The following is a 24,273-nucleotide window of genomic DNA, read 5'->3' on the forward strand; positions in this document are numbered from 1 at the left end:
TTAAATTAATTCCAATAATTATTTAATTATTTTACACTAAAATACAATTTATTACACTTAGCGGGGGTGTGTAAATGTAATATAATCAATGATGACTAGTTATGATATTGTTTTTTGTGATCTTTCATCACCATCAATCATTTTCACATTCACAAAATTATTGTTGAGCACCTGTTGATTGAGTAGTAACAGTATTAGCAGTATTTCTTGGTTGTCCTCTTCCTCCTCTATTTCCACCACGTCCACCTCTTCCTCTACCTCTTCCACGAGGTCTGCTCATACCTCTTTGAGCAGCACCACCAGTTTGTGCAGCACCTGAAGTTTGAGCAGTACCACCAGTTTGTTGTTGTTGTTGAGCAGTTTCAGGATTTCTTTGACGTGGTTGACGAGTAGTAGCAGTGGTAGTAGTAGTTGCTGTTGTAGTAGTAGTTGCTTCTCCACCAGTTTGTTGTTGTTGTTGTTGTTTACGAGTAGCACCACTTCTGAATCTTCTTCTTCTCTTTCCAGCAGCAGCACCTTCACCTCCAGCACCAACAGGAACCTTCTTAGTAGAGATGATTTGTGGAGCAGTGACTTGATCAGCTGGAATTGGTGGTTGATAACCCAAGTCAGAAGTATCCAAAGCCTTCTTTGACAATTTAATAACAATAGAACTGACAGTACGCTTCTTGGTAACAACATCCATACCTTCTTCCTTTGGTTCGTATTGATCTTCAATTTCTTGTGATTCGATGGAAGTAATTTGATGCAAGCCAGCAACTCTTCTCTTCAAAACCTCAGCAATGGTAACAGCCTTTTGAATAGCCTTGCCCATAGCCTTCAATACAACAGTATCGAATGGTTCGGATGGAGTTTGGACATCTTTTTCTTCCTTTTGCAAGAGAGTTGGATCTAACAAACCAACAGCATAGGAAATGTAATTTCTACTTCTACCTTGAGCGGTAATTCTAATTTCATTCTTTTGAATTTCATTGTTGTTGTTATTGGAAACACCACTACCACCAGTAGCACTTGAAGCCTTGTTGCCAACCTTCTTATAGACGTTTGATGAGGACATTGGTCACTTTGTATTATATTATTGATATATTTTTTTCACACACCTGTTTGTATTAAAAATAGATTGATCGGAATATTTATTACAAAGTTTCAAAAGCACAACTGTTGTTTATTCCGATTTTATTATTTTAACAAGAAGAATTAATGTTTTATTAGAAGAAATATGTAGGTGAATGAAGAAATGAATAATTAGATGACTTTCTCTGCAATCTTGTTATTCAACTTGTCAATCTTGAATAATTTCTCTCAAGAAGGGAATTGAAAAATAAATTACAGACATACCTATTCATCTATTAAGTGATATTGAACTGTGAGAGTTAAGAGTTCAGTTGAACTTTATATAAAAAAAAATGAACAACATTGTTACGAGAATCCTTCTTCTCTATCACATCATCTTCTTTTCATATCTTATCTCTCTATCAATACAACAAACAATGATATCGATTGAACCGAGACAGAATTATGCTCTTTCATCAAAGGCCTTTCGATACGGATACTTTTATATGAGTTATGAAAAATTGGCATCCTCACAGGCTGGATTTAGAGTTTCCAAGAATGTAAACAATCCCACTTCGTTGAATTTGGATTATTTACCAACAGGTGATGGATACAATTCAAATTTTGATGATAGCACGGCTGTTGTTAGCTCTATAATCAAGTTGATACAATTTTCAAATCCGATTGATTATTATTTTGTCCTGTTTAATCCATCATTGAGTGAGACTAGTAATGTGACGATTCATTCAAAAATTGTGGAGACCTATAGACCTTTTTCATTGTCGAGCATGTATTTTACGTATTTGCAAAAAGGAGAAATTGAAAAGACATCATGTCCTTCAACTATTTCTCCGTGCATTGATATTACTAATTCAAAGTTTTATATTTCTGTTAATCCATCTGATATTTCATCAGCTCAGTACAAGAATAATTATCCAGTTAATTTGGAAATTTATGTGCAATATTCAGCAAGTGCTGTTAATTCAAATGGTGAATTGATTTTAGATGCCACTTCACCTTTTACCACTATCTCTTTGAAATCATCACAAGATTCTGCATCTATCACTGTACCAGTTCCACAAGGAGTTTTACAAGTTACAAATGCAAAAGATGTAAAGCCGTACTTGTGGTTTAAATGTTTAGATGCTAATTATATGTAGAGGCACCATGTTCTTTCGGATATACCATTACTAATACTCCTGCCACTGATTCGTCTAATTCATCAGCTGTTATTGGAATTATTGTTGGCATTGTAGCTGCCTTAATAGTATTGATTGTAATTCTCATTCTAATAGTTTTTGCTTTCTTTATGTATAGAGTTAAGAAGGCCAAGATTGGAAATAAGAAAGTTACAGATCCAAACGCAAACAATCATCAAACATTACAGCCTATTCAGCAAGTTGATCCTATAATTCAAAATAGACCTGTTATTAATATTGATTCAATTCCATCATACAAGTCAGATAATAGGTCAGATAATGGAGCACCCATTGCCTCCTATGTTCCTCTATCTAATACGGATTCGAAAACCTCAACCTTAACTGGACTCACCAATAGTTTCAATTCACCAATGGATTCAACACCAACCCCCACTCAGCCTCAAAGTGAACAAGGTGATTTATTGAATATGAGATACAAACCTATTGAAAAGATTGGAAATGGATCTTTTGGAATTTGTTTCCTTTGTCAAGACACAAAGAGAAATAATCAGCTAGTCGCTATTAAGGGGATTAATTTAGAAAGCAACGATCAAGAGAAGATTATTTCAGAACTTTCAAAATCGGCTACCATTCAACACCAAAGAATTGTGGAAGTTTATGAATTCTTTGTTTCCAAACAAATGAATGCATTCTGTCTTGTGATGAAATATTATAGTGGAGATTTGGAAAGATGTGTGTTGAAATATGGAAAAATAATGCCAGAAATTGTTGTCATTCAGCTTTTGAAACAATTAGGAGAAGGTTTCGATTATCTTCACAGAGTAAAGCAAGTAGTTCATAGAGATGTGAAACCGAGAAATATATTTGTAAATAATTTTGATGAGCTGAATAATCAAATATCAGTTGTTATTGGAGATTTGGGTGAATCCAAAGAACTGTTTGTTCAAGAAAACACGATGAGAGGTACAGTTCTTTACATGGCTCCAGTAAGTATATTCTTAATTGATTTACATATTAAGCAATTTGTTTAGGAAGTATTTATTGGAAAGTATGGATTCCCTGCTGATATTTTCTCATTGGGTGTCAGTCTTTATCATGTCATGGTTGGAATGAAAAACCTAAATGTGCCAATTGGTCAGCAAATGCTAGCCAGCTCTGAACAGGAAATTAGTTCCAGAATGAGGGAAGAAATGCTGAAATTAGGATACAGTGATAAGCTTGTTGATTTTGTAATCTCCATGATTCGTGTTAATCCTAATGATAGACCAACAGCAGAGCAAGTCAAAGCATTCACACCACTCGATTTGGCGTAATGAAATGCAACAACAAGGATAGTTTTAAATTATTTCAAATTTTTATTTCTGAAAAAAATTGAATCTTAGGTGATTTTACAAAACAGCAATCTTACCAACAAGAACTGCTGAATTGGTTGGTTCGTGGTGCAAAATAAAAGCAAATGGTCTATCCAAAACAAAATTAGAATCATCTTGTTCTCTTTCTTCAACAAGTTTGGCATTTTCTGGTGTGATTTCACCTTCAACAGTTCCTAATTCACTGAATTCAATAACAGTCTTGTGGAAAAACTCGTTTAATCTCCAGAATTCAGGGACTGTTGTTTCAGTTTGAGTTGGTGGTACTTCAACAGGAGCAGTTTCATTGGTTTGAGTAGAGTTGACCTTCTTCTTCTTTGGTTCAACCTTTGGGAACAAGGAAGGTGCAGAAAATGTCTTGGCTCTCAATAATCCAGAAATCTTGGACTTGGATTCAACTCTGAATTTTGGAATTGAAATCTTCTTGAAAAACTTTTCCTTAGTTGGGAATGAGCATGAAATACATCCAGAATCCAATTGACGATTAACAAATCTATTAAATCTTTCTTCAGAATCACCATAAAGACTGAGAGCATCCTTTGGAACAATGAAAAGCATAGAATATGGAGCATCCTTATATTTCAACTTGATCCATTGGAAGTTCTTTTGTTCTCCATGTTCAAATGATGAATTGTGTTGATTCATCATTTCAATTTCAATATATTCCACAACATCTTCATCAGCAGAGGAAATTACTCTGAACAATTCAATAGAAGTATCATTCAAATCGAATGGCTTTTCCCATTTTCCAACAAATAAACCAGTATCAGCATAGATAGCTTGAGTAGCATTAGTAATAAAACCAGTTCCAATAAATGCAGTTGTTGTTTCATTATTCTTTTCAGAAATAATTCTATTCATCATCTTTCTACTCTCATTAGCAGCTTCATCAGTTGTAAAATTACATGATTGAATAAGAAGATTCTTCATATAGAGATTATCCTTCTTAAAACCAGTCTTGGCAAGGAATTCCTCAGAGGCAAACAATGCAGGAGTCAAAATCAAACGTGCCTTTTCATCATTTAACATGTCAGTTTCATGTGAAAATTCAACAATTGATTGCATTGAATTCTTCAATTCACCCAAATTAAACTTGCTCAACAAGGTAGTCAATTCTCCTCTCTTTGGATCATCTTTTTCACATGCTTCCAAAATAACAGACAATGAATAACCAAGTGAAATCGGAGAAAACATTACATTTTGAAAATGATCCATGATTGAATTGGTTATTAAATTACGCATAATTTTACCAGAAAGTTTAACATTTTCACTTCCAATTATTCTAGTTGGAGTTTCTAGATTTTCCACAATTGGAATGTTTGATTGTAAATTAATGTCAGCTTGAGATTTGATGCCAACAATTATACAACAACAACATAGGAGGAAAAATGAGAGTTTGAGAGTAAATGATGTTGCCATTTTTTTTCGTAATCTTGTTAAAATTGATTCCGAATCATCATCTTTTTGATTACATCAAGTCACTAATCAAATTTCAATACCCATTAATTGGAAACAAAGTAAGATATTGTAGATACTTATCAACTACAATACTATATTAAACATTGACTGATATGTTATGACAAATTTATTCAAAACATTAATGTAACCGATGATAGCTCAGCTGGTAGAGCATGGGACTGTAGCAAGAAAAACTGTCATCCTGTGGCGGTTCGATTCCGTCTCATCGGATCTTTTTAATGTTTTTGGTAATTTTCCTATTCCATTTTATTCTCTTCAGAGTTTCCAATAAGCAGAAATCCAATTCTAAAGAACATGCAAATGAAAGTGAGTGGAATTTGCAATCCCAAACTTGTAAATAAGGCTCCCTCCGTTATTAAAACACAAGAAACATGCAAAAAGTCTCCAATCAATAACATTCGCATAGTAACCTTAAACAAATGACAATTTGACCATTTTTTATCTTCTTGACTCTGTCTCAATTGATCACAACCACACAGGAGAAGATAATGAATACCACCAAATGCTATCATCAACATTCCGATAAATCTCATCAGAAATGAAGTGCCAACCCGGATTGATGAATCTTTCAATACTTGCTCTAATAATTGTTGGTTGACAAAGGAATTTAATAAGAGTGGATTGGTTGGGAATAGGAAGAGTAATAGTCCGAAGAAAACTTCGAACAGGAAGGGTTCGGTCCAGATGAACATGATAAACCACTTCATAAACAAACTATCTTTGGCCATTTTTTTAATTTATTAGAATAATAAAAATTAATATTATAATATTGTAATATTAAATATTTAAATTACAAAAAAATGAGTAAACGAGCAAGGCTTTATAATTTAGTAAATCATGATGATGATTTATCCACCTGCTCATCAAAAAACAATTATTATTATTCGGAGGAGAATCAATTGGATAGTAGATGTGTAAATTATTCATTAGATATTGGTAATGCATCGGAAGAGGAGTGTGATGGTAGTGCTACTGAAGATGATCACAATCCATATTTGGATAGTGATGATAATGAACAGGAGGAGGAGGAACAAGATTTGGAATATGACATTCCGTTAGCTTTAAGATGTGATATTCATATTTGTCAGGAAGAGGAGAAGAAACATTTGAATCATCATTGAAAAAACAGAAATTTAATCATAACAATTCTACTCTAAATATTTCAATTGATCATTTTAATAATAATTGCACTGATCACTTTAGTGACAGTAGTGATAATTCAATTAATATAGAGGAGATTCAATATTCATATTTTAAGAAAACAGGAATTTATTTGAAAGAGACTAGACCTAGACTGTATGCCATAAAACTTGGATCAATAATTGTAATGGAAAAAATTAATGGAAAACTTTATAATTGTGAGGAGAATTATATGGTGGCAAAAATTGGATCGACAGAACAATTGAATGATAAAAGGATAGACAAATTAATTGGTGGATTAGATACTTTGGGTCTTGGCCCTGAGCTTATTGACACTAAAATTATTTTCCCAAAAGGCATATCTTTAGCAAAATGGGAAGGTGATTGGAGGAGAGAATTAGCTCTATACACATTCTCAAAAGAAGATATGTTAGAATTAGGATTGAATGATCGTCTTGGTCCTTCTGAATATATATTAACCTATAGAGATATCAATACTGATGTAACTATTCAGAAACCCAAAAGAGAATTACATTTATTCAAGTCAACTCAACAGGGGAAAATTTTATGGAAAACTACAAAAAACAATCGACACCACAGAAGCAAATTGGTAGAACCTGAACGATCATGCTCTCAATGCAATGAACTAGTGCCCAATAGTCATTTAGTTAGATGTCACTCATGCTGCCAAACATTGTGCAATAAGTGCTGTCTTCAATGTGATTGTTGTGATAATTTTTTCTGCATTAATTCATCATGCAGTACCAAATGCGACATATGTGATATTTTGTATTGTAGTAATTGTGTTCCAAAATGTGAAGTATGCCATGAATTTTGCTGCTCTGAACACTGTTCAAACATTCTACCATGTGAATGCGGATATATTTGCAAAGATTGTGATGTGAAAAAACCAAAATACTGTCAAGAATGTCAAATTCCACTCTGTTCCAAATGCTCAGTAAGATGTAGTGGATGTAAGGCTCTAGGATGTAAGGATTGTATAGCTAAATGCTCAAAATGTTTGGAAAGATTCTGCCCCAACTGTGGTATTGAATCCTGTTACATTTGTGGAAGGGAAGTTTGTAAACACAATTGTTCTGAAATGATTTCAGAATGTCATTCTTGTGGTAATGAATGTTGCCATGATTGCACAAGCAAATACATCAAAAAGACACGATCCAATAAGATGGAAAGAACATGTACTGAATGTAAAAGCTAGGATCTGTATTTAACTAGAGTGAGCCTTTCGCACTCTCTGATACCAAGATATGTTTTACAACTAACTGTACATGGGAATATATTAGGGTCATTCCTCCAACCAAATAGCTCAGCTCCAAGTTACTGCTTTCAATTTGCCTACCACAGCATTGTTTTACAACAATCATATAAGGTGTTACTATTATTCATGTAAGTGCAACAATTCAGTTCATTGGATGGACCATTCACACTACCTACCGGAGTAGATGGCATAAGAAATGCAATTGAATTTTGATTGGAGGAGGATCAGGTTGCCACTATGTTGAAACCTCATCCACCACCTAACCAAGAAGAGGTGCATACAGGGGAGAATACGTTTCCACTTTGAAAAAAACATTCAACAGGAAAATCTGCACCTGTCGCTCTATTTCATCACCATTTTTGCCTGGCAGGAGATTTTTTAAAGCAAGGCACCATCATCCTCTATGATGAGAGTAGAGAGAATTGTCAACAAAGATAATATCAATCAATTAATAATAACATCAATACACACGAATAACAATTACTAGTATATTCAAACAATTTTGAGAGATTTGAAAAATGTTTGGAACAAAAACAAAGGAGGAGGAAGAACAAGGTAGTAGTAGCATTACGAGCAAATTGTCATCATTGGCTAAAAAGATAAAGAAGAATGCTCTGTATAGAAAGTTGGTACCCAAGATACCAATGAGAGAAGAATTAAAATTGAGTGCGTGGGATAAATTCATCAAGGTTTGTACTTATTTCATAGTATTGTATTTATTGTATTTGAAATGCATTTCATAGTATCGTCGTTTCCCTTTCAAATTTTGTACTCACATCATTTTGTTAGCATTGGTTACTGCCCAATTGTTCCTTTTTGCAGGTAATAGAGAAGATTACTTATCCAATGCTGGTAAAATTATTGCTAACAATTTCCTTCCTGAAGGATATCTATCAAGCAAGGATGCAAAGAATGGTTATAATACTTTTTATTTTGATAATTGTGCAGACATTGTTACACATATTGCTTGGACTGTTGGACAATATTATAGGTTGAAAGACAAGGCACCAACATATTTGGAATTAACAGGAAGAGATGGTCATGGTTCGTATTCTCTAAAACCACACGGAAATACACCATTCATGACTGACAGAAAATCTAACAAATTCGGAGTGCAAAAATTATCAATTGGTCCAAGTGATAAACAACAATTACAGAATAGTATTAAGAAGCAACTCTACTTGCAGGAGATTTTCGAAAAGAAGAAACTTGGAAGTGAGAGTGATGAGGACACTGCAGAAGTACCTGCAACTTTATCTCATGATGCAATTCCTAATCCTGTTGAAATGTTAATTTCACGTTATACTAATATGAGTTTACCAATTCAAAATTTCCAAAAGAAGCTTAATAAGGACACTACTAGTGATACCTTCTTTTTATCAGTCAATGATACATTTGGACCATTTACTCCATTTGTTGACCCAGACCAACCAAAGATTATTTCAGATCAAGAAGATGTCAAAATAATTGATCCAGAAGGTCTACAAAAGTACATACTCACATTCACAGAAATTACTCTCAAATTTACGTATAAGAATATTTTCACTCAAGGTACATTCCCAGAACTTTTAATTTGGGATATTGCTCTCAGTTATGATTTTTCAACAGGAGCTGGTGTCATTCCTGTAACTTTGAGATATGATGTTGGATTAGGTCTTGAAAATGAACAAGATTTTAATGCTGCTAACGTGTTATCCTCACCTCTAACTTGGATTTCAATCCTCATTATTGTCTTTGCTTTATTTTCACTTTTCTTGATATTCCGTGCCATTTACAGATCCTTCAGATTTATTAAGAAGGCTATGAAAAAGGACAGAAGCATTTTCCAAATGATGCTTATGGAAAGCACTGACGATATGGATGAAACTGAACAAAAATCAGTCGATCTTCACAACAGTAGTGTTTTATCTGAAAGTACACCTCTTGTAGGCATTAATAATTCTTCTCCACAAACCAAACCAGTTGCAGTTAAGAATGCTAAGAAGAGATTTGATGAAGAAATGAACGAAAGTTATGGAAGTGCTATTAGTGGTATGACTTTCACAAGTCAATACTATCAACATGTACTGGATAAGCACCAATCTGAATTACATCAATTACAAACACAAAAGGAGGAAGAAGAAGATTTTACACCATCAAAGAAAGTACATTTGCCAGGAATACCATTCAGAATTGTTACTGGAGAAATTGGAGTCCCAACCCCAGAACATATCATTGCAGCAAAGGCAGAACTCAGTCCTAACTTTACACCAAAACTCAAACACAAACTCAAATTCTTCAATCCATGGCACGTACTTGGTATTATTTCAAATCTGTTTTGTATTGTTTCCAGTTGCATGGTTTTCACAAACGTTACCTATCAGTATTTCTCCTTGGATGCTACTAATATTTTGTTAGGTTTGAGTGCCATTTTCATGTGGGCCAATATTGTTCAATATCTCTCTCACAGTCCAAAGTTCTACGTTTTGATCAAGTCTTTGAGAAAGGGTCTTCCAAATATTGGTAGATTCATTATTGGTGCTGCACCATTGTTGATTGGTTATGCTCTTTGTGGTATGGTTTTGTTTGGTTCTTACACTGAAAGTTTCCAAGGTTTCCAAAATTCTCTTATCACACTCTTCAGTGCTGCAAATGGTGACGCTTTGATTGATACTTTTAACTCATTATTTGGACAAAACTCAGTTATTGCCTACTTTTCAAGAATTTATCTTGTTACCTTTGTATGCCTCTTCACATACAGTGTTATTAACATCTTTATTCTTATCATGGAAGACGCTTACTTTAGTGTTAAGGAAGCAAATATTAAGAAGGAAGCTGCAGAGGCTGCTGCTCAAGCCATCGAAGAATTCAAGAAGGGAGGAAAGGGAGGAGCAGGTTCTCAAAATCAACAAGGTGGAAATGAAAATGATACTCGTTCAGATTCTATGTTCAATGATGCTGGTTCATGGAAGAAAGGTGGTCAAAACGATGAGGATGATGATGTTGAAAGATTACAGGATGAACGTTCCAAGATTGACGTCCTTATTAATTTACTCAGTGAATTGAGATCAGGACAATTATTAGGTGAAGGTGAAGAGCAAGATCCTCAAAATACTATCCAACAAAAGAATTTGAGTGAAAAACTTACAAGACTCTTGGTTAATAGAAACTTGAAGAAAATTAGAAGAAAGAAGAGTGACCCTTATATGAAGAGTGCTCTGAGTAGCTCTTTCAAAAAGTTTGAAGTTGGTAGCTTTGGAGAAAAGAAAAAGAAGGAAACTAAATTCAATTTGGATCTCAATGAATCAATTGATGATGGCACTCTCATTGAAGTCTATGATGAAGATGATGAGATGGCATCTCCAACTCCTCCAAATCTCTAAATAATTTATTATTAAAATACTTTTCTATTTACACATGTTGGAATACTTGTTTGTAGGTTTTTCCACTCAACTACTACCGAAATATTGTAGGTTGTATTTCTTGTGAAAAGTAAATCTTAAAATAAAATATAAAAAAATACACTAGATCGAAAATGAGTATTACCCTTGATCGTTTGGACCAACTCCTCTCTGAAACCCCTAAGTCCTCATCTACTACAACTAGTACCACAACCTCCACTACTCAAAAAAAGAATAACAAGAATAACAATAACGACAATGGAAAGAAGGAAAAGAAATTCGTAAAGAAGGGTATGTTAAAAAATAATAACAATTTATTCTGATCGTGCATATGATGATAGATAATAATACAACACAAAAGAAGCCTTTCAACAAGCAAAACAAAAATAATAATAATTACAAAAAGAAGAACCCAGCTCCTGAAGACTTGGTTTTCCAAATTACTGTACCAAAATCTCACGGAAAGAAGGATGATGATAAAACATCGTTCAATTACAAACAAAACAAAGTTCAAAAGAATCAAAAGAAAACACAAAATACTAAACCTAAGAAATCAAGAAATTATTCATCCGATGAAGAGGATCACAAAAAGCCAAAGAAATCAAACAATAACAACAATAACAACAATAATAACAATAATACTGAAAATATTGCGGATATTGTAAGACAAGTCCTCAAGGAAACTCTTTCACAACAACCTTCAACACAACAAACTCCAACATATACACCAATTTCTATACCAATCGGTAATCCAGGAGCTTATTGGCCTCAATATCCAGGCAATAATCCTACAACAATTGTATTACAAACACCAACACCACAAGTATCAACAAATCAACAATCTGAACCATCAAGAAAGAAAAAGTCTAGACATAGCGATAGTGAGGAATCTGATAATGATAGAAGAAATGATAGACGTCAAAATAATAAGAAAAATCCAAGAGATGAAAGACGTATCAATCAATCCAATAATAGAGAACAAAAGCAAGATAAGAAAGATGATAAGTATAACAAATTTAATGACTTCCGTATTGTGAGTGAAAGAGGAGAACGTAAGGTAACTAAGATCAATAAGACACGTAGATAAATAAGCTTAATAAAATAACTAAGTTCACCAAGATTCCAAATTTTCTGTTGTGTTTTCTAATAGAACAAGTTTATTTTAAGATTAATCCTCATCAAACAGACAATTTACCGCCAAAAAACTACACATTTTTGTACGAAGAAAAATAAACGGTTCCTTAGATTAAAAAAAATGAGTGAAGACGGGGATGTCTTTCATCCCATAGCCGACGATAATGGTTATTCGAGGCCTCTTTCATCGGCCAGTGATACATCCTCGGCTCGTCGAACAAAGATGAAGAAACAAAAAGTAGTAAAAAAGATGGATGAAAATGGGGAATTAAGATACTACAACCCAAACACTGGAGAGGATGTCACGGAAAAAGTACTTAGACAAAAGAAGAAGAAGAAAACATCCACTGCTGAAAATGTGGTTGAGACTGAAATGAAGGAAGTACAAAGACCATCAATTACTCCTCCACCAACTGTCAGAAACCATTCCCCTATTCAACCTTCTGTACCAGATCAACCAACACATCAGCTAACAACTCAACCAACACAATTAGATGAAACTGAATCGGATTATAAATCACCTGAAGAGGATGAAACAAAAACTGGTCGGAAATATTCCCCTCCTTCGCATCACTCACAACATTCACAACAGAGTGAAACAAAGGAAGTGCCGAGACACACTATTACTCCTCCACCAACTGTCAGGAACCATTCTACTATTCAACCTTCTGTTTCAAATCAGCCAACAGATAAATCAGAAAAATTGGATGAAACTGATTTGGATTATAATCAAGAAGATGAAACCAATAGTGGTAGGAAACATTCTCCTCCAGTTGCAGAAGAGAGCCAAGATGACTCAGGAGAGTCCTCAGTTACTGAACCATCTGAAAACGGTTTGGTCAAGGAATCTCCAATGGATGATCTCTATAAGGAATCTAATCAACCAGCTGCAGCATTAACTAGTGGAGCAGGTGGATTATCTGCAATCAGTCATAATATTCAAAGCCAGTCAAATAACTTGTGGTCAATGAGTGGAATTTCGAAACTGTACCGAAGAGGATTGAATTTTGTGAGGACATTCTCTTTTGTTGACCCTCAACAGGTGCCAGACATTAAATCAACTAAACATGCGCTTTTTGATTCCAGTAAGAGAAATGATACAGAGAAGATGACAAGGCCGATTTTATCTCTGCACATCAAAGGTGCTGATATGTTGACATTGGATGAACATTTAGTTCACCCATCTGTAAAAGTCTCAGTTTGTGATATTACAACTGGTCAATACCTAAGAACAGCAACCCTAAATGATAAATCCACTGAGGTGGTACTTCCACAAATGACCCTTCCTTTCAATATGAAGAAAACCAAAAGCTTAGTTCCAGTTTGGAATGACATTATGTATTTTGACACGTTATACAATCACTTCCTGAAAGATAATGTTGTTTTTATATTTGAGCTAATTGATTTTAGTTTTGAGAAGGGTGAGTACCAGATAGCGTGGGGGTTCCTTCGACCTGTAAGCACAAGTGGAAGATCAAACTCAGAGAAGAATCTAAGAATAAGACTTTTCAAATATCCTAGAAAGTTACAGCAAATTGACTGGTCAAAATTGTTTTCTAGACCTAACCAACAAAACACAGCAACTCAACCAAAAGTACCTACCATTGAAGCTTTTCAACTTTATCAATCAAGAGATAAGGTTAAACTTTATCCATCAACTCTGTATATAGAAATGAAGGCAATTCAAAGACCTCCAAAGAGAAAAGTCGCCTACCCTAATCGCCCTCAGAAACCTAATGAAATTGAAATAGGACGTCTAACATTGACCGAGCTTCTTGAAAGCAACAATGAAGAGGTTGTAAATATTGTTCAGTCTGAAGAAATTAAAGAGAAAAAGAAGGAACAATCCCTGCAAAGGTTGAAAGTTAAAAGAGAGATTAATGAACCTTGTGAAATACCAACAAAGTTGCTACATCAATTTGACTCTGGTGACAAGGGATGTCTCTGTATGGAATTTTCAAAATCAGGTCAATACTTAGCTTGTGGATGTCATTCCACTGATGGAATTGGAATTCTCAAGATATTCGATATTTATGAAGGGTCAATTATGGATGTACTCAATGCTCACGTAGAGTTGATATACAGTATTGATTGGAACAATGATGATTCTGAATTGATCACCGCCTCATCCGATGGTACAGTGAAAGTATGGAATGTGGAGTATGACAAGAAGAAGAGCTCAGCAAGAAAGCCAAAATTACTGGCCACCTTTCAACATCCTTCATTTGTTTATTGTGCAAAATTTCATCCAACTTGCAAGAAGCTGATAATCACTGGAAGTTATGATAAGAGAATTAGAGTTTTCAACAGAGAAACTAATAAGATTGTCAAAGAATTAGAAGGTCATACCTCAAGAATTAGTAGTGTGTCCTTTGATGTAGCAGGTACAAGAATGTACTCAGCAAGTGGTGATGGTGTTATTAAAATTTGGAGTTGTAGACTTCGAGAAGACTCCTCAGTTGAGGATATAACTAACTCGTTTGCTTGTATGAGAACAATACAGGATAATGACCTTACCAAATCAGCTGTTACTTGCATTAGATCAGATCCTAAATATTCCCAGGAAAGAATATTTGTGCATTCACAAGACAACATGCTTAGACGACTTGACACTGGTCTTAAGAACGTTAGAAACAGATATCATGGTGTAAAATGTTTCATCAATTCTCAAAAGTCCAACATTAGTCCCGATGGAAAATACCTGATATCAGGCTCAGATATTGGAAAAGTCTATCTGTGGAATGTTGAAACTGAGGAATTAATATTTAAAGAAGGAAAAGATTATGGTTTTGAAGAATCACCTGTATACGACATTGCTTGGAGCTCTAAAGAACACGTTATTGCATTGTGTTCATTTGATGGAAACCAACCAATAAGAGTATATTGTTTTGAAAAACCAGTTGACCAATCAGCAGAAAAAGAAAATCATTCACAAGTGCCAAAAACTTCAATGCCTGGAGTAGCTATTAAAACAGACAAACCAGAACTAAACAATCCCAACCTTACTGCAACTAATACATCTAACCAAACTGTAAATAGAAATAATTCACTATTCCCTTTCTCATTTGGAAGGGCAAAAACTCCAGACCCATTTAAACTCAATCTTCCAACCCCTAATAATAGTTTAGCTAGACCTAAGACATCAATGATTCTTAAAAGTGCAAAACCATAGTCCACAAATAAATTATTTATTCTCTAGAAATGGATTTAATACTCTCAAAATTATTTAGTTCTTTTAAGGAATCCTTTTGTACAATTTTCAAAATAATTTACAAAATTATTTAATCCTTCATTTGAACTGTATTTTATCCTAACTTTGGCAGTTCTAGTTTCATTAATTGTAGTTTCTATCAAATAAGTAATATTATTGGTGCTCTCACAATAATTATAAAATGTAATAGAATTAACATTTACACCAGAAGCAAGTGTATATATATGAAAAGACTCTAATAAATTATCCAAATCAGACTTGATTTGATCGTTTTCTGCACTTTTGTCCAAAACAGAATATTCCAAAGTAACGTGCATATCTCCGAATTGTTTCCACAATGTTTTGTATTCCTCTGTAGAATATTCCTTGACATTTTGATTCATTCTAATTTGCGATATTAACTCTATCGATTTTTCTTCATCTTCCGAATGATGAAAAGATTCCCCGTGTTTTTGTTGATTTGTATAATATAAAGCCTGTGAAGATTCCATAAATTCATCAGTATCAATTTCATCCTTTGGTGATGTGTGTTTACTCCAAGATTTTTCACCACCACCATTATTTGTGGCTGATGAATCACCACCAAAACAGCAGCACAACATTCGCTTCATTTTTTTTCAATGTATTTGTTATCCGTCACTCAATCTCGAAGAAAGGAATTAGAAGCAATTACAATGATTATCTTTGATGTAAAATAATGATATATATTGAACTTTTTACTGCATGTAATTGGAATAAGGATAAATTTTGTAAAATGATTAAGGAAAATTTTTGTAAAATTTATTCACACATGATGGAACATATTGATTCAGGTTGATTGGGTTGTGAACTAGAATGTAATGACAATTATTTTAGAATCTCTAACAAATCCATAATTCATTAACCTTTCCTTGTCATCCAACAATCGGCCGAAAGCAACCATTTTAGAGGTGTCTGGAAATGGTCGTTCAATATTTAATAAATTTCTTAATTCCCCAACCGTGTAAAGCTGGCTCACTTTGTTTGTTTTAAATCTGATTGGTGTTTTTGCTCCATTTCTACTTATTGAATCAACTATAATTGAAAATCCACCATCAATATTAACAATTTGATCGAAAGATTGATTATTATCTTTGAGATGTTGAGAGAGGTAACTTCTTAATGAGACTTGTTCAATATCAATATGAATTTTCTCATACTTGTGAGCATGATCAAGTTCCTTCACTCTTAGACAATCCTTCAAATGGATTTCTTTCAAGTCATGCAACTGATTTGTAATGTCCTTCAATAAATTGCTATCCATCATGAAAAATCCGTTCAAATTCAATTCTTTGACTCTCAAAAAACATTTCCCAATATTATTTCTCAAACCCTCTCCAATTCTCCTCATCTTTTCAAAATCCAATTTAAGGCTCTCTTTCTTCATCAAATCTGCCTCCGAGGGATCATCCAATCGGAAGTAAAACCTCTTTTCCATGCCAAAACTAATAGTTCCCTCTTTCTTTATCCTCTCCAGAATTGATTTAAAAAGAGGAGACAAATCAACCACAGAGCAGCCATACATAATTCCGTGATGAATTAGAGAGGATTCACTCCTCCATTTCATCCACTGTTTTAATATTGTGAGGGTGCAGGTGCAGCCATCACCAAATGGCTCAACAAAGGACAGTATATAGGCCCAAACCTCTCTCGGAATTTCCATCACACAATTGATGATTTATTGGATATTTTTTTTTATTGTAAAATTGTTCATCGATTTGAATTATTTCAAAATCCACAAATTCGTTACAAAGTATTGTTCATTTGAAAAATTGACCAGTTTACAAAAAGAGAACTTTGGAACTAATATTCAAGATTCTTTTAAAATTCAATCAAAAAAAATGTTTAAACAACTTGGATCTCTTCTCAGTAGGAAGAGGGTGAGGCTGAACAAATCATCAATAAATTCCCTCTTCCATTTTGATAACTGTCAACAATCAAAAGGTTTGCCAAATTATCATGATCGGAAATTTTCAACAATTTTCAACAAACAATTTAACAAGGATGAAAATAATACCGAACCTGATTTTTATACAACACAAGTTACTAAAGAACAGCTTGTCAAAATAATTGATCTCAAAGTAGTGCTTTCTTCCCCTGCATTTGATAAAACTAGACTTGATCAACTTGACCAGAAAATCAAAAAGAATCAAAGAGAATTCCCTGAGAAAGCTCTTCCTTCTGAAATTTTGGGCGAATTGGTGAAAGGTATCATGGACTTTTCCATATTTATGTTTGTAAATCGTTCAATGGAACAAGATAAATACGAGCTAATTGAGAATTTAGATGAGATGAAGAGACAGGCCGTTTATTTAATGTTGAAATTCTCAACTTTTAATTGTTTATTGATTAAGGGAGTTTATCAAGAGTGGTTTAGTTTTGAAGATTTGAAAAATATGTATCCTCCTGTTTCGCATGGAATAGATATTGAGGGAAAGGATATTGTAACAATATGATCAAGTGAATTATTATTCAGTATTGACTGAACTAATACTGATCGACTTTGTAAATGTCGAACAAGTGACAACAAGAGAAAAACTCATGTGCATGGTTAGTTTAATCTGTTTGGAAATTCAAAAGAAGGTACAATTACAATATACAACAGATGATTGATACATAGATTTATTGAATTGTATCCAGTTGTGAAACAAATGTATTCCACACCATCTGAAGGAGATATCGACAAGTCATGGACAGATATTTTAGAGAGGGTCTATTCTGAGGATGAATTTGATTGGTACCACGATTTGGAAACAGATCTTCCAATACATTTAGGTGGCATGTATAACATCTTTAAAGAGTTTATTAGAAATTCTCAAGACGGTTCAATGTTAAGGGTATTAGAAGAAGAGAGTAAGAGAGCTCCTAATAATCCATATATTCCCTATATCAAACTGATCGTCACTAATGACATCTCTTGTACTGATCAATGTTTGAATATCTTGGCAAATGCTTACTCTCCTTCAAGAGTGGAAGATTTGAAGCGTATTGAATTGTTCGAAATTTTCAAGAATAAGAAACCACACTTAAGAATCAAGGATTTCAAATTTTTCCCTCAATTACTGCCCAGAGTTAAATATCAAAGCCGCAATGAAGCTCCTGATATATTGGATTCAACAGTGTTATTAGATCAATTGGAGTACTATTCAAGAATACCATCTCATGTTGACCTTATTGTTGTAAAGTTTTTGGTTCATCTCAAAGCTGGACGATTTGAAGAGGCCTTACAAAATTATCAATTTCTCTCCTATTTTGAAAAATCATTAACCAATGAATTGTTGTTCCTAACAACTAGGGCTGTTAGAGCAATGCTTATTTTGGGCTATCACATTGAGGCTATTGAGCTAGTTGAAAAATTTAAGGATAAGTATGGGGATAAATATCCAGCTTGGGAAAAATTACTGCAAGAACAAAAGAATGTAGTAAATATAAAGAAATAAAAAAACGTTGAGGATGGGATTCGAACCCACGCGGATTTCTCCACCAACTTAGCAGGCTGGCGCCTTAACCACTCGGCCACCTCAACTTCACATTATCGTGAATTCATTTTTTATGATCCTGATTTTCTTAATTTTGATTCATCAGCAATTATATGACTTGGAGAACAATGTGGAATTTTTAATTAGATATTTAAAGTGGGAGTTCTTTTAACGAGTTGATAATAGTCTGGAAAGAAAACTTGTTTAAGGGAATGGAGAGCAAAATCAATTCCAAGACACGACACGACACACAACAAGTGAATAAACCAGAATAGTGGAGATTTGGCAGATTCAAACCAAATCTGAAATAAAGGTGAAGTTTCACTAGCATATATCCAATTGAATCCATAGAAAGTGCCCAGACAAACAAGAACTGCAAAAAAGTGAAATGGTGTAACCTAACAAATTGAAACTCTAAAAAACTCTTCAAGTGCACCACAAGGAATGAGCATGAGGTGACTAATACAACCTTAACCCAAAATCCATCATCTTTCCCATTGGTGAATAAACATGAATCAGTAGAATACATGCAAAGGAAGAAAATTATGGTCATGTGAAGCATTCCACCACCAATCCACTTGACAAATGTGTACAGGTTAAAGATATTTTCCTTCCTCAGGAGTTTGTAGAGAATTGGTCCATGTTTTGCATCTTCCAAATACTTTTCTGAGATATCCTTCTCAAAAATTCCAAAAGACAGAGGATTCAATTGCATAAAGAATAGAGTTGAAAGAATGGTTACAAAATCCTCATTCAATGATTGACCTGAAAATTGAACAAAGAATGCATAAATAATTTGAATGAAAACAATTCCTAAATTGATATAAATGTAATAATGAATGAAATCGGCAATTCTTTTGTATGAATATCTTCCATGGACAACTAGTAACCTTTTAAGCATTCTAAATTTTGGAATGGCAAAGTCAGATGACATTTTGGCTTGATTACCTTCCTTTCCAATTATTCCAACTCCAACATTCGCTTGCTGAATCATTGGTACATCATTAATACCATCTCCAATAGAAAGAATTCTCTTTCCAAGTTTGATTTTTGCAAAATGTACAAGTTGTGATTTTTGCTTTGGTGTTGATCTGCAAAAAACAACTGTTTTGCACTTTGACACCAAGGATTCAAAGTTTCGGCTAGATGAACAAAATGTAAATGCATGTCCATCTAAAACAAGTACAATCTCCTTTTGGTTTTCTGAAGAGAGACTTTGAATCAATGTTAAAATCTCACAAACTTTCACATCACCCTCTTCGTTACTTGTTATGGAACCTAAATCTCCATCAAGAGTGAATACTTGAGAATGTTCATGTATTAAACCTGCAATACCAGCTATTTTAAATGCAGTCTCTCTTTTGTCTCCTGTCAACATCCAAACATGAATTCCTGCCTCAATTAAAAAGGATATTGTCTCTGGAACTTGATCTTGAAGTGTGTCTTCTACAGCAGTACAACCAACGATTTCCAGATCTTTTTCTAATTGGCTTTCGCAATTTTCAATAGCTTCTTTTCTAGATTTTGAAATGAATGACTGAACTGAATTGTAATTGGTCAACCAATTGATGGCCTCATTGGAATCCACAAATTTGAAACAAAATAAGAGAGTTCTCAAACCCTCGCTTGCAAATTGTGAAGATTGCACATTAATCTTTTCATAATTTTCCTCAAAGTTTTTGGTTGCAAGCAATGGATATAAAAATGAATCGGCACCTTTCGAAAAGCAAATAACAAGTTGACCACTTTCGTCTGGAGCTATCCCATATTTCTCAGTTGCAATATGATAATATATTGGGAAATCATTTAAAAACTCTAATGATAATTTAAAGAGTGTTGACATTCGTTTCCTCTTTGGTGAGAATGGAATTTCTGCAATTCTTTCAAAAGAATATTCCTTTCCAAAAATGGAGAGAATAGTTTTCTTTTCTGAGAAGTATTTCAACTCAAACTGGTTGTTCATTGCCCCCAATACAAGAGCCACCTCATCAATACTCTCTCCCTCATAAAAAACCTCATCCTCATTATCTTTCCTTATCTTCCTCAATGAAACATTGTGACACAAACTCATCGAAAGCAGAGTGTTCATTACCAAGAATAATTGATCTTGATAGCTGTTTTGTAGATTGTTTCTGACCCACTCACCAATACTTCCTCTTTCGAGCATGTCATCAAATATTAAATCTAATCCTGCACAACACTTTTTGAAAATCATTGAATTTTCAGTGAGCGTTCCTGTCTTGTCAGAGAAGATCATGTCAATTTTTGCAAGATCACAATTCAAATCACTGGAAATGGCTACTGAAGAAACTAATTGTTTCTTTTCAGGTTCCTCAATCAGGTTTGAAAATGCAACTAGTTCATTATCCATTGAAATAAACCAAGCTTGAACCATTTTTACCAACTCGAACGAAACCAATAAAGAAACTGGAATCAAATGGGCAAACATAATAATGTGAGATAAGAATGCCAACACAACAAAGGATCCATCCGATATTGTCCTCTCTCTATTTCCCAAATAAAATTCTGTTCGTTCCCTGAATTCATAATAAGATTTAACAGCAGTAAATGAGAGGCAACAAATCATTTGAATACCAAACATGATTCCCACCATAATGTTCAACATTTTGTTCACAAGACTGAATTTAACACTAGTCCTATTCATATTTTTCAATGATTTTGTGTCCTTTCCAGTATAGATTACAATTCCATAGGCAATCTCTGTGGAGAGCTTACATCCTTTCAAGAGAAGATTCTGATGAAAAAGTGGAACTTGTTCATGACCATCCACAGTAATTGATCCAATAAATTTGTTCAGAGATTCATTTGGTTCTTGACACTTAATAATGCCACCCAACCCCTTCAAACTTGCCACATTATTAAAAAGTTTTGAGAGTGTTGGAGGAAATCTTGATTTGAGAGATGTTTCACCATCCAAATTAGAGGTCTCTATTTTACAACATGAATCTTCCTGACTTGAACCAATGAGAATCAAGTCTGCTGGGAATATTTGTCCTTGATCAACTTGAACAATGTCACCAACTCTTACTTTACCAGTTTCTATTTTAACAAATTGTTCTTCTCTCAAAACCAATGTGTTGGCTTGGTTGACCTTTCTATCATTTAAAAATCTGAGAAAATCTTCACCTCCCTCTCTCAGCATATTCACACATATAATGAAAATGACAGGGAGAACAATTAATGCAGGTGGAATTGAGGTCACTCCTGGAATTAGTGAAATAATCATTTGAAAAATAAAGTACAATGTTCCAACTCTTCTACATTGATGAAATAGGTTAAGAAATGGGAAATTCCACCACGTGTACTTTGGTTCTGTTAGTGAAATTAACCTAATTTAACTTACCTTTGTTGTTGAGATGTAATTGGATGGAAATCTGCTAGTTCTAATTCCACATAACCACGGTTTAGTTTGTTTTCTATTCCATTCCCAATCATTGATCTTTACAATGTGGGTAGTATTCGAATCTTGTTCCTCTAATGCATTCCTTGTTGAAATGTTGGTCGAAATTAGCTCAATTGAAGAGGAGGTTGTCAAAGAGACATCTGAACGGTTAACAAGTGAATGATTAAATGATTGATAAAGTGGAAATGTTGCAGTTGAAATACTTGAGTTTTGTTTCTGGTTTTTTGTTGACATTTTTTTGTGGTTGTTTAGTTCTAGTACATGAAATTGCCAAACAGTTTACAATGAGATCATAAATCTCACACAACTGAAAAAATGAAAGGAGATAACTTCAAATCTCCTTAGTGGAATCATTGTCAAATAAGTTAAGATAAAGGACCTTGTAACTTAACGGAAATAATATTTTTGAAATTTTTTGAGTATTTTTTAAGGATAAACACACATGTCACTAACCTGAGGCTATTTTCTCAATAGTTTCTAATTATCAGAAAGAAAAAAATGAGCATGTGTTAGATTGGATGCAATACTACTTTGTAGTCAAACTGTAAATATGTAAAAAGAAAGGACTGAGTAAAAAATTTATCTCGAGTGCCGGGAATTGAACCCGGGTCGCCAGAGTGACAGTCTGGAATGCTACCACTATACCACACCCGATTTCACATGTTCTAAATAGGAAGTGTGATCCTAATCTAGTATTTTCCAACAGGTGGTAGCTTTTTGAAAATGTTAGTAATTAACCAATATCGAGTGAAATTGAAGGAACTTTTTGAAGTTATTTTGAATAAGTGATCTAGTGGTAGTCTTGTGATGTGTTTAATTTCTTAAAATTTTTATTTTTGAGATTAATGCCTTGCTTAATGTATTAGAAACAAGTTCGTCCCAAATATTTAAATTTTACATGGGGAGTAGAATTTAATTCGTTCACGAATCAATTTACTTGAGTAAAAACATGTAAATAGGAAAATTACATTAATATTGTAAATATTATTTGGATACTCATTTGGCTAAAATTGTTGTTGGATGAATTCAATCAACCACCAACAATAGTTTCAAATTAGACTTTCCTTTTTAAAAAATATCCGTAAATGGAGCGAGGAAAATAGCGCTCCAAAGTTTCCTTTTTTATCCTCATTCAATAACTCAATCACACCATTAAAAAAAATGTCTCGAACAATTTCAGTGTTTTTCATTCTATTCCTTTGCTGCACCTCTTCATTCAATCAATTAGTGCACGCAAACACAATTGACCTCAACAATCTCCACAAACAATTTGACTTGGTCATGACTTCAATCATGCCAAATTCAATTATGACCTTCCACCCAAAGTTTAAACAAGTTTATACTGTTGGAAATTCGAATAGTGTTGGTCCATCCTCATTGGATTATTGTTGTTTACCTCCAAAAGTTTCGATTAAATCACGAGTTTTCCAATTGGCTGTTCTTCATAATACTAGTAGTAGCACTTATTATTCTGATTGGGTTTTGATGAATGATTTGGAAAACTTTAGAGCTCGTTCAGATGTGCTCAATACTAATGCTGGTTCGAATACTTCAGTTTATTCCTATAGAAATGAATTGGATGGGTTGACCTATAATTATGTTCACATGTGGAATCAAGAATGTTTCTGTACCAAGACAAGTAAGGCAGATTGGAAGAAAGGTTTCTGTACTCCACCTGGTAAATTACTTGAAGAATCGAATATTGCAATGAGAATTGCTAGAAAGTATGGGACTGAACGAAAGGAAACGAATGCAAATTATTCAGGAGCCTATGCATGGACACAATCTGTTGAGGGATTAAATAAGGAATATTGTTGGTTCATTGGTGACTATGTTTTTGAAGTGAATATTTATGGAACTGTTTCAAAAACTACTCAATTTTATGACATGTCATTAAATGTTGACGAAAAGGCATTTGACATTCCAATGGTTTGTCCTCCACCATCCTCATGTCGATTGGTTTAATATTTCTTTTATATAAATCAAATTATCTCAAGTTCTTAATTACAATTTCACCCCCCAAACCTTTCACAATTATCATCTTTCTTAATATTTTAAAACATTAGAAAGAATTTCAAGTTGTTTTACAACTATATATATGACAATAACAATTAAATTGTAATGAAGATGATTTTTCAATTAAGTT

General features: G+C 33.8%; 14 protein-coding genes and 3 non-coding genes across 17 annotated transcripts; 10 read left to right on the forward strand and 7 right to left on the reverse strand.

Moving 5' to 3' along the window:
• Positions 1–33: 33 nt before the first annotated feature.
• NAEGRDRAFT_81597 (uncharacterized protein) lies at positions 34–1,096 on the reverse strand. The gene has a single exon (XM_002671198.1). It carries the CDS (start codon positions 1,055–1,057, stop codon positions 158–160), a length of 900 nt encoding a protein of 299 aa, XP_002671244.1. The 5' UTR covers positions 1,058–1,096; the 3' UTR covers positions 34–157.
• Positions 1,097–1,490: 394 nt separating this feature from the next.
• Positions 1,491–3,526, forward strand: NAEGRDRAFT_73730 (uncharacterized protein; the record flags this gene model as incomplete). The annotated part of the gene is made up of 3 exons (XM_002671128.1): positions 1,491–2,190; positions 2,349–3,199; positions 3,245–3,526. The coding sequence occupies 3 exons, from the start codon at positions 1,491–1,493 to the stop codon at positions 3,524–3,526; spliced, it is 1,833 nt and encodes a 610-aa protein (XP_002671174.1).
• Positions 3,527–3,601: 75 nt separating this feature from the next.
• NAEGRDRAFT_53017 (uncharacterized protein) lies at positions 3,602–5,002 on the reverse strand (the record flags this gene model as incomplete). Its single annotated transcript, XM_002671199.1, has 1 exon — positions 3,602–5,002. The coding sequence occupies one exon, from the start codon at positions 5,000–5,002 to the stop codon at positions 3,602–3,604; it is 1,401 nt and encodes a 466-aa protein (XP_002671245.1).
• Positions 5,003–5,189: 187 nt separating this feature from the next.
• NAEGRDRAFT_t655 lies at positions 5,190–5,272 on the forward strand. Its single transcript has one exon. It is a non-coding gene; the product is annotated as a tRNA-Tyr (tRNA).
• A 590-nt stretch (positions 5,273–5,862) lies between these two features.
• NAEGRDRAFT_73732 (uncharacterized protein) lies at positions 5,863–6,183 on the forward strand (the record flags this gene model as incomplete). The annotated part of the gene is made up of 1 exon (XM_002671129.1): positions 5,863–6,183. The coding sequence occupies one exon, from the start codon at positions 5,863–5,865 to the stop codon at positions 6,181–6,183; it is 321 nt and encodes a 106-aa protein (XP_002671175.1).
• A 206-nt stretch (positions 6,184–6,389) lies between these two features.
• NAEGRDRAFT_73733 (uncharacterized protein) lies at positions 6,390–7,421 on the forward strand (the record flags this gene model as incomplete). The annotated part of the gene is made up of 1 exon (XM_002671130.1): positions 6,390–7,421. One exon carries the CDS (start codon positions 6,390–6,392, stop codon positions 7,419–7,421), a length of 1,032 nt encoding a protein of 343 aa, XP_002671176.1.
• A 578-nt stretch (positions 7,422–7,999) lies between these two features.
• NAEGRDRAFT_73734 (uncharacterized protein) lies at positions 8,000–10,843 on the forward strand (the record flags this gene model as incomplete). Its single annotated transcript, XM_002671131.1, has 2 exons — positions 8,000–8,170; positions 8,225–10,843. The coding sequence occupies 2 exons, from the start codon at positions 8,000–8,002 to the stop codon at positions 10,841–10,843; spliced, it is 2,790 nt and encodes a 929-aa protein (XP_002671177.1).
• A 152-nt stretch (positions 10,844–10,995) lies between these two features.
• On the forward strand, positions 10,996–11,948 carry NAEGRDRAFT_73735 (uncharacterized protein; the record flags this gene model as incomplete). Its single annotated transcript, XM_002671132.1, has 2 exons — positions 10,996–11,152; positions 11,203–11,948. The coding sequence occupies 2 exons, from the start codon at positions 10,996–10,998 to the stop codon at positions 11,946–11,948; spliced, it is 903 nt and encodes a 300-aa protein (XP_002671178.1).
• Positions 11,949–12,116: 168 nt separating this feature from the next.
• NAEGRDRAFT_73736 (uncharacterized protein) lies at positions 12,117–15,167 on the forward strand (the record flags this gene model as incomplete). Its single annotated transcript, XM_002671133.1, has 1 exon — positions 12,117–15,167. One exon carries the CDS (start codon positions 12,117–12,119, stop codon positions 15,165–15,167), a length of 3,051 nt encoding a protein of 1,016 aa, XP_002671179.1.
• Positions 15,168–15,217: 50 nt separating this feature from the next.
• Positions 15,218–15,817, reverse strand: NAEGRDRAFT_73737 (uncharacterized protein; the record flags this gene model as incomplete). Its single annotated transcript, XM_002671200.1, has 1 exon — positions 15,218–15,817. One exon carries the CDS (start codon positions 15,815–15,817, stop codon positions 15,218–15,220), a length of 600 nt encoding a protein of 199 aa, XP_002671246.1.
• A 218-nt stretch (positions 15,818–16,035) lies between these two features.
• Positions 16,036–16,575, reverse strand: NAEGRDRAFT_73738 (uncharacterized protein; the record flags this gene model as incomplete). The annotated part of the gene is made up of 1 exon (XM_002671201.1): positions 16,036–16,575. One exon carries the CDS (start codon positions 16,573–16,575, stop codon positions 16,036–16,038), a length of 540 nt encoding a protein of 179 aa, XP_002671247.1.
• Positions 16,576–17,065: 490 nt separating this feature from the next.
• NAEGRDRAFT_73739 (uncharacterized protein) lies at positions 17,066–17,680 on the forward strand (the record flags this gene model as incomplete). Its single annotated transcript, XM_002671134.1, has 1 exon — positions 17,066–17,680. The coding sequence occupies one exon, from the start codon at positions 17,066–17,068 to the stop codon at positions 17,678–17,680; it is 615 nt and encodes a 204-aa protein (XP_002671180.1).
• A 195-nt stretch (positions 17,681–17,875) lies between these two features.
• Positions 17,876–18,664, forward strand: NAEGRDRAFT_73740 (uncharacterized protein; the record flags this gene model as incomplete). The annotated part of the gene is made up of 1 exon (XM_002671135.1): positions 17,876–18,664. One exon carries the CDS (start codon positions 17,876–17,878, stop codon positions 18,662–18,664), a length of 789 nt encoding a protein of 262 aa, XP_002671181.1.
• Positions 18,665–18,669: 5 nt separating this feature from the next.
• On the reverse strand, positions 18,670–18,750 carry NAEGRDRAFT_t661. The gene has a single exon. It is a non-coding gene; the product is annotated as a tRNA-Ser (tRNA).
• Positions 18,751–18,854: 104 nt separating this feature from the next.
• On the reverse strand, positions 18,855–21,950 carry NAEGRDRAFT_73741 (uncharacterized protein; the record flags this gene model as incomplete). Its single annotated transcript, XM_002671202.1, has 1 exon — positions 18,855–21,950. The coding sequence occupies one exon, from the start codon at positions 21,948–21,950 to the stop codon at positions 18,855–18,857; it is 3,096 nt and encodes a 1,031-aa protein (XP_002671248.1).
• A 760-nt stretch (positions 21,951–22,710) lies between these two features.
• Positions 22,711–22,781, reverse strand: NAEGRDRAFT_t660. The gene has a single exon. It is a non-coding gene; the product is annotated as a tRNA-Asp (tRNA).
• Positions 22,782–23,288: 507 nt separating this feature from the next.
• NAEGRDRAFT_73742 (uncharacterized protein) lies at positions 23,289–24,092 on the forward strand (the record flags this gene model as incomplete). The annotated part of the gene is made up of 1 exon (XM_002671136.1): positions 23,289–24,092. One exon carries the CDS (start codon positions 23,289–23,291, stop codon positions 24,090–24,092), a length of 804 nt encoding a protein of 267 aa, XP_002671182.1.
• Between the last annotated feature and the right edge of the window lie 181 nt (positions 24,093–24,273).

Source organism: Naegleria gruberi (genome assembly GCF_000004985.1).
Source record: "Naegleria gruberi genomic scaffold NAEGRscaffold_63, whole genome shotgun sequence".
NCBI lineage: Eukaryota > Heterolobosea > Eutetramitea > Acrasida > Naegleriidae > Naegleria > Naegleria gruberi.